This window comes from Carassius carassius, chromosome 4, assembly GCF_963082965.1.
Source record: "Carassius carassius chromosome 4, fCarCar2.1, whole genome shotgun sequence".
NCBI classification, from domain to species: Eukaryota; Metazoa; Chordata; class Actinopteri; order Cypriniformes; family Cyprinidae; genus Carassius; species Carassius carassius.
Genome location: NC_081758.1, coordinates 6,122,518 through 6,143,766, shown reverse-complemented (window position 1 = coordinate 6,143,766; position 21,249 = coordinate 6,122,518). Strand labels below are relative to the sequence as shown.

General features: G+C 39.1%; 1 protein-coding gene across 1 annotated transcript; it reads left to right on the top strand.

The window, feature by feature from the left end:
• The first annotated feature begins 2,299 nt into the window (after window positions 1-2,299).
• rab14l (RAB14, member RAS oncogene family, like) lies at window positions 2,300-21,166 on the top strand. Its single transcript, XM_059545654.1, has 8 exons — window positions 2,300-2,469; window positions 13,925-13,983; window positions 14,056-14,109; window positions 15,134-15,311; window positions 15,394-15,460; window positions 18,298-18,385; window positions 18,461-18,491; window positions 19,512-21,166. The coding sequence occupies exons 2-8, from the start codon at window positions 13,932-13,934 to the stop codon at window positions 19,687-19,689; spliced, it is 648 nt and encodes a 215-aa protein (XP_059401637.1). The 5' UTR covers window positions 2,300-2,469; window positions 13,925-13,931; the 3' UTR covers window positions 19,690-21,166.
• Window positions 21,167-21,249: the final 83 nt, after the last annotated feature.

Below are 21,249 nucleotides of genomic sequence, written 5' to 3'. Positions count from 1 at the left end.
ATCCAAAAACCACTAGGCTAGTGTTATATATTTTGTCCAGCTGATTACTAACAATATCGCTAATGTTTTCAACTACTTGTAAATCATGAGAAAATTCCTATTCTTAACAGTGTCACGGGCAGTGCAGTCGCCTGTCAATGACGTTAGTTACCCTTTGTTACCACCTTTACTGACGTAGATACCACATGACAACATCGTTGTGGACAAATGCGGAAGTAGCTTCGCAACAAACTTCAACTAGAAAGAGATGCCAGTCTCGCTTGTGTTTTACTCAATAGGTGAGTTGTTTTGATTCGTATCTTTACAGAAAACGTATCCTATTATAACGATCAACAAGATTAGTATTATGGGGCATACACGCCAAACAAGGGGCATCGCGTCTCTAGACCCGCGGGAGCATGCGTTTGATCCATAGTCTGATCGCGTCTTTGCATTGACTTTGTATGTAATCTACTCGCACAAATCGTTGAACTCGCGTTAAATCCATGATTTATCTTTCCGTCTGATTAACGGCCGTCAGCGGTTGGGTAGAAGACAACAAATCCCATCATTCCACGCTCCTTCTTAGCGTCATCAAACCACACGATTGTTATTGTTTTGGTAGTGCCCCCTCTCGTGGCAGGTCCTACAACCTGTACCTTTAAATACCCATGAGAATTCAACAACTGCCCTACCAAAAGAATCCTTTGTTTTCATAAATATACTCTTGTGTTTATACAGAACAATACAACTATTCCAGATATAATACTGATGTGGAGCAAAAAAATTGCTTGTAAATTAACTTCCAAGCCAAAAGTACTTGCCTGTGAAAAGCTGACAATTTAACAGGCAGTTTTTACATTTTTTAATCACAAATTAACAAAAATGAGAGACCACCAAGTTTGTCAAAAACAGTACTAGGTACTGTATTAAGAAGGGTTTTTCAACCAGTTAATTTCTAAAGTGTTATTTAAGATAGAAAAATCTAAATAATCAAGATCACAATTGTTATATGAATTAACTACATCAGATTTTCTAATATAATGCACACTGTTTTTCCACACACAAAAATGTAACATTGTTTGATAATTTATCTTATTTATTTTACTGAATGAATTAAGGAAGCAACATAGGTAAGCCTAGAAATACCTTCTGCTTTAGCCAGCAGAGCACAACCTTTAAGAGACAAATCAATCTGTAACCAAATATTAACCCTGCTCTTTACTTTTTGATCACAGGATTAAAATTTTGTGACATGCTGTCCTGTTCATTTTTGGAAATAGCCATACCTAAATGGATTGGAGCATCCTTTAATGGTTTAATTCAAGTTCTCTGACAGACAGTCAAGATTACGATGCAACTCTCTTAAGATGATACAATGTTCCTATTATTATACTTGATCTGTAGATAGAGATCTGTGGTTTTGCTTAAAATGACTTTATCTTGCTGGAGTTTAGTGCTGTTTCTAAAGCATGTTACTCTGTATCGGATGCTGTTAGAGATCAGAACAGATCAGAATATATATATATTGTTTTTCATGAATGTATTTTACAACAATAGACAAAGCAATGTTTAACATTTTACCCTATTTAGCCCTACACTTACTCAATTTTATTTGTTCCCCACTATGTTTTTTCCCCCACTAAATTTTAAAAATTATTGTGCACTCATGATTTATTCTAGAGTAACTTTTGCTACCGAATTATCCACTAACCTAGTTTTTTTGTCATATATAGATTATGAATATATATGTATTAATTTGTTGTTTTTCTTTAAAGAGTGATGAACAGGTCATCATATTGAGGTATAGAAATTCTACACTGATTTTAAAAAATAAATATAATGTCCTGGTATCGGCTCGGTATCAGCCGATACTCAGAATTTCTGGTATCAGATCAGGATAGGTTCTGAAAAATGGTATCTAGCCAGCCCGACTTTTTTCATTGGATGGTTTTTGGTCATTGTTTTTATCTCAGATTAACTAAGCAACACAGTGATTTTTATTACTATAATGATTTTATTGATAATGAATAAATGCTTTAAATAATGATCAGTTTCCACGTGTCATGAATTTGATGAAAGTTTTGACAGCTTCATGGGGAGCCTTGTAGTAGAATTTAAATCACAAGAAAGGAAGCCTGAAAATATTTATTTAAAATGATTTATTTAAAAAAAAATCCAGTTCAAGTTACCGTATAAACGTGTTACCCGTTCAAACCTTTTTGGAATTTGGTTGGATTAAAGATTTCTTCCTCGCGTGTTCCACCTTATTTTTCCATATCCATAGTATGAACATTCGGACGCATGGGGTTGTGTACGAGCGCGCGCCCGCTGCGGGTCACGCCGAGTGCAGTGAAGCGCACGTCCTCTGGCGCCGCCCGCAGGTGAGCCGGGGAACTGCGTCAGTCTTTGTGCCGCCGCCATCTTGACCAGGATCCGGATAATCACCACCTGAACACACTGATTTACAGCAAACACAAACGACTACAGGTGAGAACATGCATGATATAGAATTACGCCGCGCGCTCACACTCCACTCTCACGCGCGTCACTCCACAGGGCGCGTCCGTTCAGTGTTAAATTCAATCCGGAGCCCCGAAAGAATCAGCCGTTAGCCGCTCACACTAGCTAGCCGCTAGCAGCTCCAAATCACCATAAAATGATAGAACACGTGAAATATTTCTCAAACAAGGCGAAATCCGACAGTTAGCTGGTCAGTGTGTTAATGTGAGCGCTGTGTGTTACTGTAGTGTCGTTCTTGTGAGCTTTATCTGACACGAAGAGTAGCGACACCCACTCAGCTGATAGAGATTTGTTTATATGGGACAGTTTCACGCTCAGTACAGCGCCTTTAAATGATGCTACACACGCGTAAGTGTGAGTGTTTCTATCAGGACAGTTGCTGTCAGTCCTCTGATTTACACTGTGATAGCTGTGATGAAGATGAGGATGATGAAGGTGTGTTAAGAGTGACAGTCAGATTGTCCTGCTGAGCATCTCTCTCTCTCTCTCTCTCTCTCTCTCTCTGTGTGTGTGTGTGTGTGTGTGTGTGTGTGTTATGCTCGGACTGGAGTCTGACAGTTTCTTCTGTTGTTCTCACACTCATGACACACTGTTGATATATAGAGCCCGACCGATATGGATTTTTGGGGGCCGTTGCCGATATTAACTCGAAAAGAGCCGATTTATAAGCCGATATTTTGATTTTAAAAATAATCTGGATATTAGACCCATTTCCTATAAACTGCACTTACACAACATTCAATAGCAAAATATCTGCCTGTTCTATGTATGTGGGCTGTATAAACCATTTTCCAGAAGGGATTATGTAAAAAAAAAAAAAAAAGCCTTAGATTACAGTCCCAATGACTAAACAATTGCACATCAAAAGTATATATTTTTTAATGATCAAAAAACAGTCTGGTTTTAAACATTTAACACTTTTACTTTCTTCCAGTTGAAGCTGGTTTTAACAGTCTGTGTGTGTACTGTAAATAAATTATAATACTAAAGTTAAAGTATTTGCAGAAGTAGTCCCACACTTTGCTGCTACAGCATTCACCTTTTTCAGCCATCTGTAGGCAGAAAGAGAGACAGAGAAAGAATAAGCATGTGTATTAATAATATCACCATGTATCATTACTCATGTCATCCTTAGAATTATAATAATAATAAACTGGGATCTCCTACATAGGCAAAAATGAGAAATATATATATTTTTTTATTTGTCAAACAATAGGTATTACCTACTTATATTTAACAATATTATTTCAACATTTTCCTGTTATGTCTGTAAAGCTGCTTTGAAACAATATGTAAAAAAAAAAAAAAAAAAGCTTGTTCAGCTCACATTTATTTACATGTCCCCTCTGGTTTAAACATTTCTGACGCACCTACTGTAGTTACTGTAACTACACTATATTTGCTCTCACAGAACATCGTCTTGCCTACTATTACCGGAAGATTACGGAATCAATTCGAAGTTGAATGGTTAACGTTAGTGTCATGAACACACCGCTGTCAATTTTGAGAAGAACCACCTTCAAACAAGTTAATAGCAAGCATTTAAGGGGCCTACTAAAAAGGAAGCTATTAGCGTTAGAGTAACGTAACCAGCCTGAATTCACCAAATTGTTCTCTGGACCTGAGGGTAGCCTCTTCTTCCTTGCTTCTCTCTTAATTCTCATCAGCAGGACTAGCGCTAGCGCTCGCTTCTTACAACGGGACAGATACATGTTTGCTGCTGACCGAAAGGTGGAGGAACAGACTATGAAAGAGCTCCCGCTAAACGTTTTTAAAACCCCGCCTACGCCATAGCGCAGCGCAAATCGCGTTGTATCTGAAGGGCAACGCTGAACCCAGCGGAAAGCGCCGTGCATACCGCGTCCTGTGTGAAAGGCCCAATTTCGCAGTCATTATGTGGGAAACACACCGCAATAGAATAAGAATAAGTTAAACGCTAACGTTATAGTTTGACCTCCTATTAACGTTCGCGCTCTTCCACTGATAAACATGGTATTAGCTTTGTGGCTAATCTAATATAGCAATGCATTAGCGGCTGTAAGTGATGTTACAGAATATTTAGAAGTGATAATGATTAGGGATGTGCACGGATAGTCGAACATTCGAATATTCGTTCTGCTCTAATTATTCGATAAATAAAAATGATATTCGAATTTCGCAAAAAAAAAAAAAAAAAAAAGTTCACAATAAAACCTAATTTGGTCACTTTTTGTGATTCTCCACGGCATATTTGAAGGTGTATGCAAGCAAAAAATAATTAATGAATGATTAAGGGGCCATTCACATATCGCGCCTAATAAGGCGTGGAAAAGGCTATGCGCTCCGCTTTCTCCTTCTTTCCAAAGCGCTCGGGCAGAAGCGCTCCTGAGGCGACGCGTTCTCTCCATGAAGACGCGGAAATTTCAGCAAAGGATAAATGGATTTGCAGCACAAAAAAAATCGCTTTCAGTAGCTCTGCTACTAAATTTATTTCAAAATGGCAATCCATATACAGCTATGATCAGCTGTTCCTTCATCTTGGCTGAGCTTTCAACGTTGTTACAGGAAAGGATGAAGCTGAATGTTTAGTTCTTGTCACATGACCTGCGGTGCGCTTGCAGCATTCTGAAAGTTGAGATGTTTTTAACTCGATGCTGTTCGGACGCGCCTGGAAAAAACGGGACTGCGTCGCACCGCGTGCGCATCGCGACCGCGTCTCTTCCATTATGAGCGCACATTCCGCGCGCCTACATTGGAAATAACGAACTTGAGCATGCAAAAGACGCGATATGTGAACGCCCCCTAAAAGAACTGCGGTCTTTTAGTACTTCAAATATGCCGTGGAGAATCACAGAAAGTGATCCAAGAACATTGTTGCAGCATCTCTCGAGCAACGAATAAACACCGCTAACTTGGAGAATGCAGTGAAAACTCCTCTTCTCGCGTCTGCCCTAGACCCTCGGCACAAACATCTCAGGTTTCTCGATGAAAACATGAGAGAAGTAAGAAAAAAAAACTTTTTTGAACATTATGAGAACATTTTCCTTGATGCGAGTGGTGCGGATGCAGCCGCTGTCACCAACGATGAAGAAGATGCAATGCCCACTCGTCGGAAAAGGCTGAGCCAGTTCTCCAGCGATGATTACAGAGAGTCCAGCCGAGACGAGTGGGAACAGTTCTTGCTGGAGCCATGTATTCCACCAGATGAGGATCCCATTCAGTGGTGAAACGAAAAAACGAAGCGCTTCACAAAACGTATTCGCTTACGTCTGTGTCGTCAGAGCGCGTTATCTCTGCGGCCGGCCTTATTGTTAACAGACTAAGGAGCCGACTTTCCCCCAATCATGTTTACATGCCCGTATTTCTTAACAAGAACATTTGAAACAATAGAAAAAAAAGCAAAAAAGATTTGCTGACAGTTTAAAAGTTAAGTGTACAATAGCCTAATTGCTGCAGGCTGCTTTACGTTTTTTCTTTGTTCACTTTTTTTTTGCTTTTAATCTGTACTTTTGTTTGTTTGCACGCATTGTTAAAGGTTTTCAGCTACAAAACACGATGTGTAATGTTCAAGCTTATTGTAAGCTTGTTCAAAATGACGAAAACAAATGTTGCTGAAAAATAACGTCTGACTCATTAAACTTAATTTAAATAAACGAATATTCGAATATTCGTTATTTGTGAGCTCAAATATTCGAATGTGATATTTGTGGAAAACGCCCATCCCTAATAATGATAGGACCGTTAGCTAGAACTACCACACAGTTTTTATATACAGGGTATGAACTAAATCTACAATCATTTCACATGACGAACGACAGACTCACCGTCAAAACAGTAAGTTACATCTCCGTGGCTTGACTGATCGCTTTCTTCTGTAGTGGACTTCTGGCGCTGTTGTTAACTCTGGAGCTGCAGAGCTCCCTCTGGTGGGCCAACTATGCAACACTCATAACATGAGTGAAGCATGAGACTCTGTTTCTCATGTTTCATCGGCCGTTATAAATGCCGATGCCGATTTAAATGCAATTACCTTATATCGCCCGATAATATCGGCCAGCCGATATATCGGTCGGGTTCTATTGATATATGATAATAGTCGTATTCCTTACCAGTTTACCAGTGAAACTTCATCGTATTCACTGATCACATATTACATAATTGTGCTTTCAAACACTCTTATTTGAAATACTGATATAAATAATGCTATAAATATCTAATAAATTATACTAATAATAGTGTTTCTGCTTTATGTAAACGTTGCTTCCAGTGATAAATCATTGGAAATGAATCAATTTGAAAATATTATATAAATCCATTTTTTTTAAATCTAGGCCTACGTCATGTAGAAACCTCTTATGGTGGCCTATTAGTGCATAATGCAACAAAATCGCCAAAACATAACAGGAACAAGCTGCAACACAACAGAAGCTCCCTTTCCTGGATGTGTTAAAGCTAAGCACCAGAAGTAATAGTTTAACGAAATCCAAATTTTGGACATTTTACTGTAGTACCGTTTCTTTAAACCATTAGCCAAGTCATTTATATAGCTATGTGAATTTGAAGTGTCATTTGAAAAGCTTGGTGCAGTAAAAGCTGTTTGAAATTGGAGACCATTATATTGTTAGACCATTAACTCTAATATGAAGCCTAAATTTTAGCTCTGAAGCATCGTTTACGTGGTCATGAGTCATGACAAACAGCCTTGTGAAATGAATTCAACAGTAATCTGTCCATCGGTATGGTATGGTAGGGTACATTTTTCTAAATTAGTATTTTGTAAGTCCATTACCACTAGTATTAAGCTTGCATATTAGTTGTACGCAGTACATGCAGTAAGTGTACAGTGGATATCAGAAGTCTACACACCCCTGTTAAAATGCAGGGGTGGGTTGGGTGGGGGGTTTAACTTGGCTATATTTGCCCACTCTTCTTTGCAAAAATTCTCCAAATCTGTCAGATTGTGAGGGCGTGTCCTGTGCACAGCCCTCTTCAGATCACCCCACAGATTTGAAATTAATTAAAAATCATAACAAATCATAATGCTATCGTGAATTCACAAATAAATAAATATATGCAATGCTGGTATATGCACTTGAGGTAATTGTGACTTTACGTGACATTTTGTGTTTTACTGGAATCATTCTGTGGCTTAAAAACATTTATAGTTTGTATTTTGTGATTTAAATGGACAGAATTTGAAAGCTGATGATTTATTTCCGAATAAAAGTAACAAAGCACAGAACTTATTGTGATTATGGGATGGCAGGCACGCTACAAATAATGAATGGAATTAAAGACGTGAAATATTTCAAATATGTTCTTTCGAAACAAGATGTCAGATGGTTCAGTTTCTTTTAATAATCCCAGTTCAGATGTACTATTTTACTGCATAATTATTACATGCTGTACAGAAATATATTTTGTACTCAATTACTGTTGGCAGTATGCTGTAGTACCGTATTTTTCGGACTATAAGTCACACCTGAGTATGGCTACGTTCACACTGCAGGCTAAAACGACCCAATCCCGATTTTTTTGCCCCTATGCGACCTGTATCTGATCTTTTCATGACAGTCTGAACGACACAAATCCGATCTTTTCAAATGCGACCCAGGCCACTTGGGTATGTGGTCCTAAATCCGATACGTATCCAATCTTTTGAAATGCAACCTCCGTCTGAACGGCCAGGTCACATGTATCCGACCCGTACGTCATTGATATGCTACAAACGTTATAATTCTGCGTTGAAGTAGGGGGGAATGAGAAGATAAACAACAACCATGGAGGACGATGCTGCTTAAATAACTTTAATATTGCTAAACGAGCTCCGCTGTTGACTACACTGTTGTTGACATCCATGTTTAGCTACTTCTGCAAACAACGAGTGACGTCGTTGGCCATTGAGTACTCTTCTGCGCATGCGGATCACTTCTGGGTCATTTCACGTTCACACAGGAGATCACAAAAGGTCGCATTTAATTGGAAATGTGAACGGCCTTGCAAAAAAATTTAATTTTTAAAAAAAATTGGAATTGAGCATTAAGCCCTGCAGTGTGAACGTAGCCTATAAGTCGCATCAGTCCAAAAATACATCATGATGAGGAAAAAAACATATATAAGTCACACTGGACTATAAGTAGCATTTATTTAGAACCAAGAGAAAACATTACCGTTTACAGCCGCGAGAGGGCGCTCTATGTCTTCAGTGTAGACTACAGGAGCACTGAGCAGCATAGAGCGCCCTCTCGCGGGCTGGAGACGGTAATGTTTTCTCTTGGTTCATGTCTCTTAGTTCATTTCTCTTGGTTCATGTCAAATTAATTTTGATAAATAAGTCGCACCTGACTATAAGTCGCAGGACCAGCCAAACTATGAAAAAAAAGTGCAACTTATAGTCCAGAAAATACGGTAAGTCTCGTAGTATGTTCATTTACTGTAAATGTACTCAGTACTTGGTAGGGGCTCCTTTTGCTTTAATTACTGCCTCAATTCAGCATGGCATGAAGGTGATCAGTCTGTGGCACTGTTGAGGTGGTATGGAAGCTCGGGTTTCTTTGACAGTGGCCTTCAGCTCATCTGCATGTTCTGGTCTTGTTGCTCATCTTCCTCTTGACAATAGCCCATAGATTCTCTCTGGGGTTCAGGTCTGGTGAGTTTGCCGGCCAGTCAAGCACACCAACACCATGGTCATTTAACCAACTTTTGGTGCTTTTGGCAGGTGCCAAATCCTGCTGGAAAAGGAAGTCAGCATCTTCAAAAAGCTGGTCAGCAGAAGGAAGCATGAAGTGCTCTAAAATTTCTTGGTAAACGGTTGCAGTGACTTTGGTTTTCAAAAAACACAATGGACCAACACCAGCAGATGAATTTTCACCCAAAATCATCACAGACTGTGGAAACTTAACTAGGGCTGGACCAGAATATTTTGATTTTTTGAATATTCATTTGGTGTGTTGGGATTCGATATTCAGTTTTGAGATTCAAATAATCCTTTTCCTTTTTTTTACTTTTAACTCCTGGCATCCCCTGTGAAACGGTCTTCATTCATGCTTGAATACAGATGTTGTTTTATTTTCAGGCCAAACAGTTCTAAGGACTGTCAGGTACAGTTACAGATGTATACTCGCTATTTGATCAAACAGCCAAGTAGAGCTGTCAAAATGGCTGAAAAAGTAAATTCGAATTTGCCAATTAAATATTATCAAAATTCGAATTATAATCGAATTTAAAATGCATAATTTTAGTTAGGGTGAAGAAAAGCTTTTGGCTTCTCTTCTGAGAACACAAGATGGTGCATTTGGCTAAATATTACTAATGCATGTTTATTCTAAGCATATATGACTGTGAAAAACGTGCATAATATTTAAAATGATGTTTATAAACCAATTATAATTAAGTAGCTTAAAGAACTATGAATAAAACAGCATCATGTGTGCATGCATAGTTTAATACAAAGGGGTGAAAGCCACACAGTACATTTTAAATTTAAACTTGAGAAGCAGTGGGATGGGGAAAAACCCAGATATGGGACTCTAATAACTCTATTAGACATTAAACTTTGTTACATTTCTCCTATCTCTCTCTCTCTCTCTCTCTCTCTCTCTCTCTCTCTCTCTCTCTCTCTCTCTCACACACACACACACACTCAGAGTATATCCATAAGTCATTACCTCTTTTACAATGTATTGCACTTGCAAAATATAAGATTCGAGAGAGTCTTGTCTGCAAGCCGAGCACGATGTGGCCTATCCCACCATGGGGTGAGCTCGCGCAAAACAAAAAACATCTTCAGCACAGCGACTCATTTGCATGTGTCTGATTGGCCAATGCGTTCAACAGACATGTCTGTGATTGGCTACAATGCTCAATGCATTAACTAATGGAACTAATGGAAGCGACGCGCACGGGGTGCGATGCGCTCGTTTTTTCCAGGCGCGTCCGCACCGCATCCAGTTAAAAACATCTCAACTTTTCAGAATGCCGCAAGCGCACCGCAGGTCATGTGACAATAACTAACCAATCAGCTTCATCCTTTCCCGTAACAACGTTGAAAGCTCAGCCAAGATGAAGGAACAGCTGATCATAGCTGTATATGGATTGCCATGTTTGAAATAAATTTAGTAGCAGAGCTACTGCAAGCGATTTTTAGTGCTGCAAATCCATTTTGCGTCTTCATGGAGAGACCACGTCATGGTTGCTTAGCAACGGCAGACGCCTCAGGGGCGCAACTGCCCGAGCGCTTTTGGAAAGAAGGAGAAAGCTGCGCGCCTAGCATTTTCCACGCGTTTTAGGCGCGACATGTGAAGGGCCCCTAAGGAAAGATTAGATGAATGTGATCATTTATGTTTGGGCCTTTTTTGTGCCTGAAATCGCTGATACAACCTTTAATGGCTACATTAGCTAACTACCAACTAACCAGATAACATTAACAAATTGACAAGCACTTACTGGGCAGAATGGCTCTTCAGATGACGGACGAAATTGGAGGTTGTCGTCTGGCTGTCCGAGATTTGTCTTGCAAAGTGCTGTTCTTCTTTTGCCATCTTGCAAAAAATTATTGAAGACAAAAGCGATGACCCTCGGTACCCCTCCGGCTGACATGTTGATGTGATGTCTGATCTAAGTGGGCGTGGTGTGCGTAAGGTACGAGAGAGCATGACTGATGATAGTGTCCTGATCCAGTCATGACAACGCTATTCTCAGCCTGCGCTCCAGCTGAGTAATCAACTTTATTTTTTAAAAATAATTTATATATTTTATATTCAAACTGAAAACATGATGTGATTAACACTCAAGTCATTCAAGTCATCATGTCTCATGTCAAGTCCCGAGTCTTTAACTTCCAAGTCCGAGTCAAGTCTCAAGTATTTTATTTTTTGTCAAGTCAAGTCACAAGTCATAAAAATAGCGACTCGAGTTGACTCGAGTCCAAGTCACTGAGTCACAAGTCCCCATGTCTGGAAAAACCCAACATGAAGTCTCTAGAGATGTTTTTGAAATTTTTTTAACCCACCTTAATTTTACATGGCTTTCTAAACATGCGGCTTTGTTGTGCGAGACGCGAGTACAATGGTGATAGAATATATCTCTCTCTAGAAAAATATGAAGTATGCCCGGGGCGGGCCTTAAAGCAGCCTCCTTAATGGACACCTAAAATTCGAATGTAACATTTTTGTATCCGATTGTGGATTTTTATAAAAAATTCGATGAATATTCGAAATTCAATTTTTTTTTTTTGACAGCCCTACAGCCAAGTAAGTTGAACAGCTACGATACATTCAAAATAAAAATGTCTGAGACAGTCTGGTCTGTGGAGGAAACATTTACCAGTGTTGATATTATACCCGTCGTCGCCTTCTGTTTATTTTATTTTTCACGTCAAGAGTTGTCTTTTTTTCTGTTATTGAACAAAGTAAATATTAGATTAAAAAAGGAATCCCAAAAACAGATTGAATAAATACCTGGGGTTATGTTTGTTTTATTCTAAAAGAGAAGAAAAGTAATCGGATCTAGCAGTTTTTAATGCTTTTCTGTAGGATAGGTTAGTTTCCCGCCAAGCAATACGAAATACCTCTAGTTTGTTTTCCTCCAGCTGCGCTCCATTTTTCGGGCTGCTCTCTTTAGGGTGCGAGTATGCTCATTATACCATGGTGTCATACTGGTTTCCTTAACCTTCCTTAAGCGTAAAGGAGCAACTGTATTTAAAGTGCTAGAAGAGAGAGAGTCCATAGTTTCTGTTCCATCATCAAGTTCTGAGGTTTTGGACATGCTAAGGAATTTGGTTACATCAGGAAGATAATTTAAAAAGCAGTCTTTTGTGTTATAAGTGATGGTTCTTCCATACTTGTAACAAGAAGTAGAATTTACAATTTTGGCTATATGAAGTTTGCACAAAACTAAATAATGATCTGAGATATCATCACTTGGCTGCATAATTTCAACACTATCAACATCAATTCCATGTGACAGTATTAAATCTAGAGTATGATTTCGACAATGAGTAGGTCCTGAAACGTGATGTCTAACCCCAATAGAGTTCAGAATGTCTATAAATGCTGATCACAATGCATCTTTTTCATTATCAACATGGATATTAAAATCACCAACTATTAAAACTTTATCTGCAGCCAGAACTAATTCGGATGTAAAATCACCAAACTCTTTAATAAAGTCTGTATGGTGCCCTGGTGGCCTGTATACAGTAGCCAGTACAAACATAACAGGGGATTTATCATTAACATTTGTTTCTCTGGATAATGTTATATGAAGCACCATTACTTCAAATGAGTTCTACTTGAAGCCTGCCCTCTGAGAAATCCTGAAAACATTGTTATAAATTGAAGCAACACCTCCCCCTTTGCCTTTTAGATGCGGCTCATGTTTATAACAGTGATCTTGGGGGGTGGACTCATTTAAAATAATGTAATCATCAGGTTTTAGCCAGGTTTCTGTCAAACAGAGCACATCTATATTATGATCAGTGATCATATTATTTACAAAAAGTGTTTTTCGTAGAAAGGGATCTGATATTCAATAAGCCAAGCTTTTAGGTCCACCGAAGAAGTATAAGAAGTGATACACCCTTTATCAATCAGTTTCCTTCTCAAGTAAAGTCTTAAAAAACTGAAAGTTCACACGGAAATCCAATGCCATAGCATTCTGGTGACTTTACATTAGTAATATCAGACCTTTTTAAATTGTGAAGGACACATATTTAGGGTATTACTGTGTAGGCCATGTTAGGTCTTCATCTTATATGTAGGTAGTGCTGACAGAATTAGTTTCCTATCTCTGTTTTGTTCAGCTCTGGTTTAAATCTAATAATAATAATTTAAAAAGTACTATCAGACTTATTTTTTTAGGTTTGTATTTTATAAATTGTCTATTTGTATAAATTTGTATTAATGCAACACACATTAATAGACTAATACTCAAAAATATAGCCCTGCAAACTTAATAACTCTGTAACATACACTACATTTGTTTTAAGAAGAGTGTCTAAAATGGACACACATCACATTTACTGTCAGCGCTGGAGTCACATGATGCTTCATGTGCTGTTAATGACTTCAACACCGGTCCCTAGAAACAACAGCGCCACCTTCAGAAACAACAGACATTTCAGTGCTGTAGTGTAGAAAACCTCTGAACAGATCTGATATCAAGCCTTTATTGAACTTGTATCTCAAAGAACTCAACAATTTGATGAGTGTGAACAAAATGACTTACATGAAGCCTGTTAGAAATGAAAGAGTCTTCCATTGTTTTTGATGGCAGTGTGTGACTTCTGGGATTTGAATGTCAGGCAGGTTATCGGACTGTCAATGTTAACAGACAGCAGTCTTGTTCAGAAAGTTGCTTAATGCATGTTTTTCCAAAAGATTTCACTGTAAATGTTAGTATAGTAACTATACTGTATATTTTACTGTGTGTCTGTCTGTTTCAGAGCGGCAATGGCCACTGCACCCTACAACTACTCCTACATCTTCAAGTACATCATCATCGGTGAGTGTATCGGCAGCAGTGAAGCATTCAGTCGTGAGTTGTCAGGCTCTCATGTCTGCTCTCTCTTCACAGGAGACATGGGCGTAGGGAAGTCCTGCTTACTGCACCAGTTCACAGAGAAGAAATGTAAGTATGAGTGATTGTCAGGCCTCTCCTTCAGCATGCTAGATCAACATCTTGAGCCAGATAGAATGGTTATTTGGGTAACATGAGGGTTTGCTGGCAGTCCAGTAGAGTTTTAAACATCCAATCATTCACTAATAGTTTCGTATGGTATCTTCACACGGAAATGTGCACTACAAACATATAATCTCACACTAATGGGAATACATGCAGATTCAGACACACTTTCCTAATGCTGACATCCTTCTGAAGTTCCTCTCAGTGGTAAGATCTGAGCTGTTCTAAAGTTAACATGGTGTCCTACACACAGACTGAGGCTACGATTACACAACAATGATGTAGTCAAAAAACTAAATGTTTTTCCCTTGCATTTAAAAAAAAAAAATTTCATGTATACACAACAACGTTTTCAAAAAGATTCTAGTAAGTTTACATCAAGAGACAATTAAATCTAGGGATGCATGAAATGGTAATTTGTTTTTCAAATGCATGTTATAGATCTTATTGTGGACAGTTCATCTGTACATATCTTCCTTTTTTGTTTTGACCTGGTAATGTTTAATCAAACTCATTTATAAATTATATCGATTATAATTGAAACGACAGACTTCTCTCTGACCTTGCCTTTGAATCACATTGTAAACCCTGAATTCGAATAAATACAATTTAAGATTACAAATAACTCCTTTATAACACAAGTGAGTTTTGTCTTAAAAAAAAAAAAAAAAAAAGATTCATAAAGTTAAAAATCTAGATAGGTTGACCAGTTTCACTTCACCCTCTCATTTTTTTAACCCTCATTTTTCAAAGCAGCTTCACAGTAATAAACAGGAAAATCAGAACAGAATCAATGATGTAAATTTCAGCTGTAAAGCAGCTCTACAGAAGACAATAGTGCTATTATTTAGATCAGTTCAGTTCAGTAACAGTGTTGGTGTTGAGTTTCATCAGTGATGAAGCTAATGTGATTCTGGTGTGAGTCAGTAGTTGTTGTTGGTGTTCACCATGAACGCTCTGCTCTCCTCAGTCATGGCCGACTGTCCGCACACCATCGGCGTGGAGTTCGGCACCAGGATCATCGAGGTGAGCGGTCAGAAGATCAAGCTGCAGATCTGGGACACGGCAGGTCAGGAGCGCTTCAGGGCCGTGACGCGCAGCTACTACAGAGGAGCGGCTGGAGCGCTGATGGTCTATGACATCACCAGGTACGTCAGCCGAGTGACGCGGTGCTCATGCTGCTGTTGTCTCTAGCGATGGAAACACATGCTCTGTCTGTGTGTCATACAGGAGAAGCACATACAACCACCTCAGCAGCTGGCTGACTGATGCCAGAAACCTTACCAACCCCAATACTGTGAGTACAAGCAAAGTCTTTTCACACTGATTGCAAAAATTTGGCAGGAATGTTCAATGCAATGATGGGTTTGAATCAAAACAATTCACACCAGGCACGATCATTTGCGGCATGAAAAAGCAAGGATTTATTTAGTCCTGTGTGTCAATTGATTTTCTCTCCTGTATGCACGGAGCTTTCTTTAGAACTTCATTTAAGAAACACTACACTATTTTTGGAAATTCATTCTCCAACTCCCCCAGAGTTAATAAATTGAGTTTTATCGTTTTTGAATCCATCAGCCGATCTCCGGGTCTGGGGATAGCACTTTTAGCATAGCTTAGCATACATAATTGACCATTGACTATTAGACCAGTAGCATCGTGTTCAAAAATGACAAATGAGTTTCGATATTCCCTGTTTAAGACTTGACTCTTCTGTAGTTATATCGTGTACTAAGACCAGCAGAAAATGAAAGATCGGGGGTGTAGGCGGTTGCGATGGGTCGGGTATTGGTAAACATAATGATCGCTCACCGCTGTCAACGTTTTTTGTATTTTTGTAACGTCAATTGCCTTTGAATCATGTCGTCATGTCACTCCGCAAGTAGTCCAATAATTTGTCACAAATGAAAGTTCAAAGTGTACGCGCACCGTTCTGAATGCGCACACACCCAACCATCTACTCATGTGAACAGCTTCAGTTGACTGACGAAGACCGTGAACACGGGTGATTCATGTAAGCAAATCCAATATATTGTCTTTCATTTTTCAGGTCTAGTAAAATTTAACCAATCAATTGATCACTTTTGTCATGATTCCATAACATTAATGTTAAACGATTCTGGGCTAACTTAGCAAAGTAACGGCATGTTGGTTATTGCTTACTTCTAGCTAGAAAGTTTAGCAGCTTCTACAAGGCTCGAAATTGCCAACATTTTTGTTGCATATGCTCCTGAAATTTAATCTGTGCGACCTAAAAATATATTTGGGAGTAACGTTATATGCACGGAGCATATGAGCATATCTGTCCACTAATGACTCATCCGATTTGCGAACTAATGACTCCTTTGAACCGATTCACTTTAATGAATGCTTAAATCTGATCTGGGTCGAGTTTCCCGATAACAATGTATCTTAGCTCTGAAGAGCGCTCTCAACGTGCTAGGTTATAAACGCTCGCCGCAATTCCACGCGCTTTTCCCAAAAACTTTACTTGACATGAACGTGTTCTACGTGCTACTTAAGAGTCGCTGTCCATTCGCGAAATTCGTGCTGAAATATAACCTATGGAATCGTATTCTGAACGTTTAACCTAATAATCGTCTTCTGTTGTGAATTAGCAATCATAGAAGTCTATAATAAAGCACTGACAAAATGGCTGAACAAAAACACAAGAAAAGATACCTTTCAAAAATATAGAGGCAAATAAAGATGTTATTTTTAATAGATGTAAAGGACACCATAGAAATAAGGAAAAACAAAACATCTGGGAGGACAAGAAATGCCCAATAAATGGCTAGTTTTCGTGCACTTCAGCAGCAAGTTATTGACAGATGTTTTGGATTTCATCCCTATTTTGCCCAGTCTTTGAAGCATATTTCCCACATTACTCCTTTTATGATTTTTTTTTGTTGTTCAATAATTTAATTTAGATGTGTATTTAAATTTTTCTTCCCTTTTTTAATTATTTAATTTATAAAAATCATTTAAACAAAAAACAAGTACAATATTTTTTATTAATTTATTATCATACTATATAAATTATGTCACTGTGTGCGTGTGGTGGGGGGGGGGGTAAGTGCACCATATAGTTTCCTGCTTTTTTTTTCCTTATGTCGATCACATCTATGACTACGCAGTCTCTGAAAATGGGACTGCTGCAGCCATATTACAGCACAGTTCCTTGATTATTACGTATCTGTGGAAAAATGCATTGTTGGTCGGCTCCATCCAGCGTGCAGGTGTGAATTATCAGATAGCAATCAATCAGTCGTTTCCTGCTTGGTGTGAAAGCACCATTCGTTGGAGATTATCCTCATTTTCACACTCAGATTCAGATTTCATTAACTACACAGAGCCACTGTTCACTGACAGGCTGCCTAAAACCATGATCATATTTTGCACGTTGTGCGCAGCTTGACAGTGAACAACGGCTCTGTGTAGTAAATGCTGCTCCACGTGAAATCACGCACGTGTAGAGATTTACCGCTGATTATAGAAACCGCTTTACCGACAAGATGTACATTAAATATTGAGCTGAACTTATCGTGCATCCCCAATAAATAAGTTGTGTCTCAGCACTATAGCATTGTAGTAACATAACATAACATGTTGGGCCACTAGCAAGACTCTTGACACCTACTGATATAGACCGTTAATTCTTTACATGCAGGTGCACAACGCACATGCTGGTTTGCAGTCAGTAGTAGTCTGTGCAGTATGCTTAGGTCCAGATGCAGTCGACGTGAGGCAGCAACACCGTCAGCTTTCGTCGCTGCTAGTTCTGTGAGGACAGCTTGGTGTGTCCTGGGCTTAACAGGCAGTGTACTGATAGGATAGCATCTACCTAGAAACCACTGAAAGCACAAAAAACACTGTGCCAGCTGCCTAGCAGCCACATCTGCATGAATAAGTCATGTCTTAGCACTGTATCATAGCATTCACAGGGTTGAGCTCTGTTGACTTAGGGCACTGCACAGTATTGATAACATATGAAAAACCTTGCAGCCTCTTTCACCAAGCTGTGACATCTAGTTTAGCAACAGCAGGCAGTCGGTCACGGGTGTGATTGACAGGTTGAGGGTGGGGTTTATGGTTGGTTTGGCTCAGAGAGGTTTCTCTGGTGTGTTTGTGCAGGTGATCATACTCATAGGAAACAAAGCGGATCTGGAAGCGCAGCGGGACGTGACGTATGAGGAAGCTAAGCAGTTCGCTGAAGAGAACGGTGAGTGAAGCGTATGTCTGTCACATGACCGATCACATGACACTGTTCTGATTTCACGCTTGTTTGTGTGCACAGGTCTGCTGTTCCTGGAGGCCAGTGCTAAAACGTGAGTTATTCCAGCAGCTCCAGCATTATGGATGTGACGTGTGCAGTGAAAACATCACAAATAAGTCATCAGAGAATGTGTTTATGAACTAAACCAGACGTCAGAAACATATCCGTCTGTACACGTGTATTTATGAAGAAAACCCATTGTTACAGACAAATGCTTTAAAAATGTTCAGAGATGACCTTTGAGAGAAATATGCTATTTAACATTATTATTAATATTCAGAGAATAACACCAATTACTCTTCCATACTCTATCCATCCATAGCAACTACCCAGAACTCCCTAGCAACCAGCTTTAACACATTGCTAGCATGTTCCTGATATAAAATTCCTAAAGATAACCGCATGTTTATAACATTTTGGTACGTTTATATATGTTGCTTTTTTAGCACGATGCTTGTATGTTCCTAACGTTTAAGCATGTTGTTAGCATGTCAAAGCATATGAATAGGATTCAAGTTCAGCCAAATGTAATCTATTTGAACTGTCACGAGATTGAATTGGAAAGCCTGGTCAGAATGATTGATCTTATTTTAAGTCTGAAAGTTTTAAAGCCATGCAGTCTCTGATGGATAGAATATTACAATAATAGCACGTTATTCGCACATTTATGTTAATAACATGCTTGAAATGTTTTCACACGTTGCTCATATGTTCCTTCCTAACTAAAGCACATTTAGCACATATTGATAACATTCTAATAGCATGTTTATAACATTTTGACAAAACGCTGACATGCTCCTAGCATGTTTTAGCTTGTTGCTTGTGTGTTTTAGCATGTTGTTAGTGTATTTTAATGTTTTACCATGTTGCTAGTGTTTCAACCTTTTCTTAGCATGTTGCTAACATGTTTTATTATGTTATTATTATGTTTCCAGCATGTTGCTAGTGTGCCACCACATAAAAAAAAGCCATCAAGTTTGTCTTGATCTTTTATTTTTATCTAGATGTGTTCTTCTTGTTCCATTAATCTCATGTGAGTGTATAGATGCTAACCGTGTGTTTGTGGTCACAGAGGTGAGAATGTGGAGGATGCGTTTCTGGAAGCCGCCAAGAAGATCTACCAGAACATTCAGGACGGCAGTCTGGATCTGAACGCGGCAGAGTCTGGCGTGCAGCACAAACCGTCAGCGCCGCAGGGCGGCCGGCTCACCAGTGAACCACAGCCGCAGAGGGAAGGGTGTGGCTGTTAATGACCTTCATCCTCCACCCTTCCACCACAACCATCCTCCTCTTCCTCCATCACACACACGCTCGCGGCTACGGCCTGTACCAAAGAGCCGCGGAAACCGCAGAGGGGAGGATCATGTGCTCATTTCCTCCTCCTGTTTGTCTCTTCATCTGTCAATCCTCTCTCTGGTCAGTGTGTTCTTAAGTTCCCATCTTCACCTTCCTCTGACTGCACCGCTGCTCATCACATCACACTCATCAGTTCAGCCTCTTTTTATTGATTGATTTTATAGCCCAACAATGTGACATCACAGAAATAAGACCCATACTGAAGGAAGTGGCCAAACTTGACATCGATTCATAATAATGCTGCTGCTGCATGGGTTGTGTTTTAAGATCGTTTTAAGAACATCAAATACATATCTGCTGCCGTTTTTCCAAACGTACGAGTGTCAGTGTGGTTGTGACGCATTCAGAGCAGTGAAATCGTGCAGGAGAATCAATCTGTTTGTGTTAGTCACCTATAGGACACCCATCTGATGCGCGTTCAGATAAAAAGCACCTGGGTTGAGGGTGCAAAATAATGCATCGCAGTTTTATATGCACATGCGGCCAGAATCATGCATTGCATTTTTTTCCTTCATCTGTAAATGTGCAGTGGTCGCATTGATTTCACTGATCCCAGATTTATAATCTAATGAAACGTCTCCTTTTGCAAACTCGCAATCACGTGCATGTCACATGTGAGCGCATGTGTGAGTGTAGAGTTGGTTTGGGTCAGACAGCTTTATGAATCAAAGGCAATTTACGGAAAGATTATTTAATTGCTCCCATCTCCTTTTCTGCTTCTTCAATCTATCAACATTCATTCCTCTGTCCTCACCACCATTATTTCATGTTGCCTTATTATTTTTCACATTAATATTATCACCGTTTATTCTCAGCTAGCTCAACATGCAGTTTAGTCTCGAGTTAAACAAACGGTTTTACAACAGTGCTACTGTTTTTGTATAGATCTACGAAATGTGATGGAAATGTCTCCAGTCACTGCATTGGCTTGTATATTAACAGCACCACCGCAAACTTCCTCTGAAGCAGCATCTGTGTCTTAATTCAGTGTATGTACCATATGAAATCGGATCTGATTCAGCTGCTGTAAATAAGGCTGTATCTGTTGGGGATGTAACAGAGCACTGACTTCTCACTTGGCGTATACATCACAAACTCTCACACATTCAGCTGAAGAGACAGAAGGCAAATTCTCCTTCAGAAAGTCTTAAAAATGGAGCTCAGATCTTGACTGATCTAAGGCAGGCACTAGTCCTTTTGAACTGTCTGAATCTGCGATTTGAAAGACCTTGCTGTTGACATGAACAAAAACAGTACATATGTATAAACTTTGAAGGAGCTGTGCTAACGTTTGAAAATTTGTTCTTGTGTGTATATGATTTTAAAATGTTGACATTTTGATTTTAATGACGATAATAAAAATGTAGACAATGTGTTTTTGCTTCATTCTGAGTCAAAGTTTTAAATGAAGATCAAACACATGCATATGCAAAAGCACATTAGAACACAGAGCA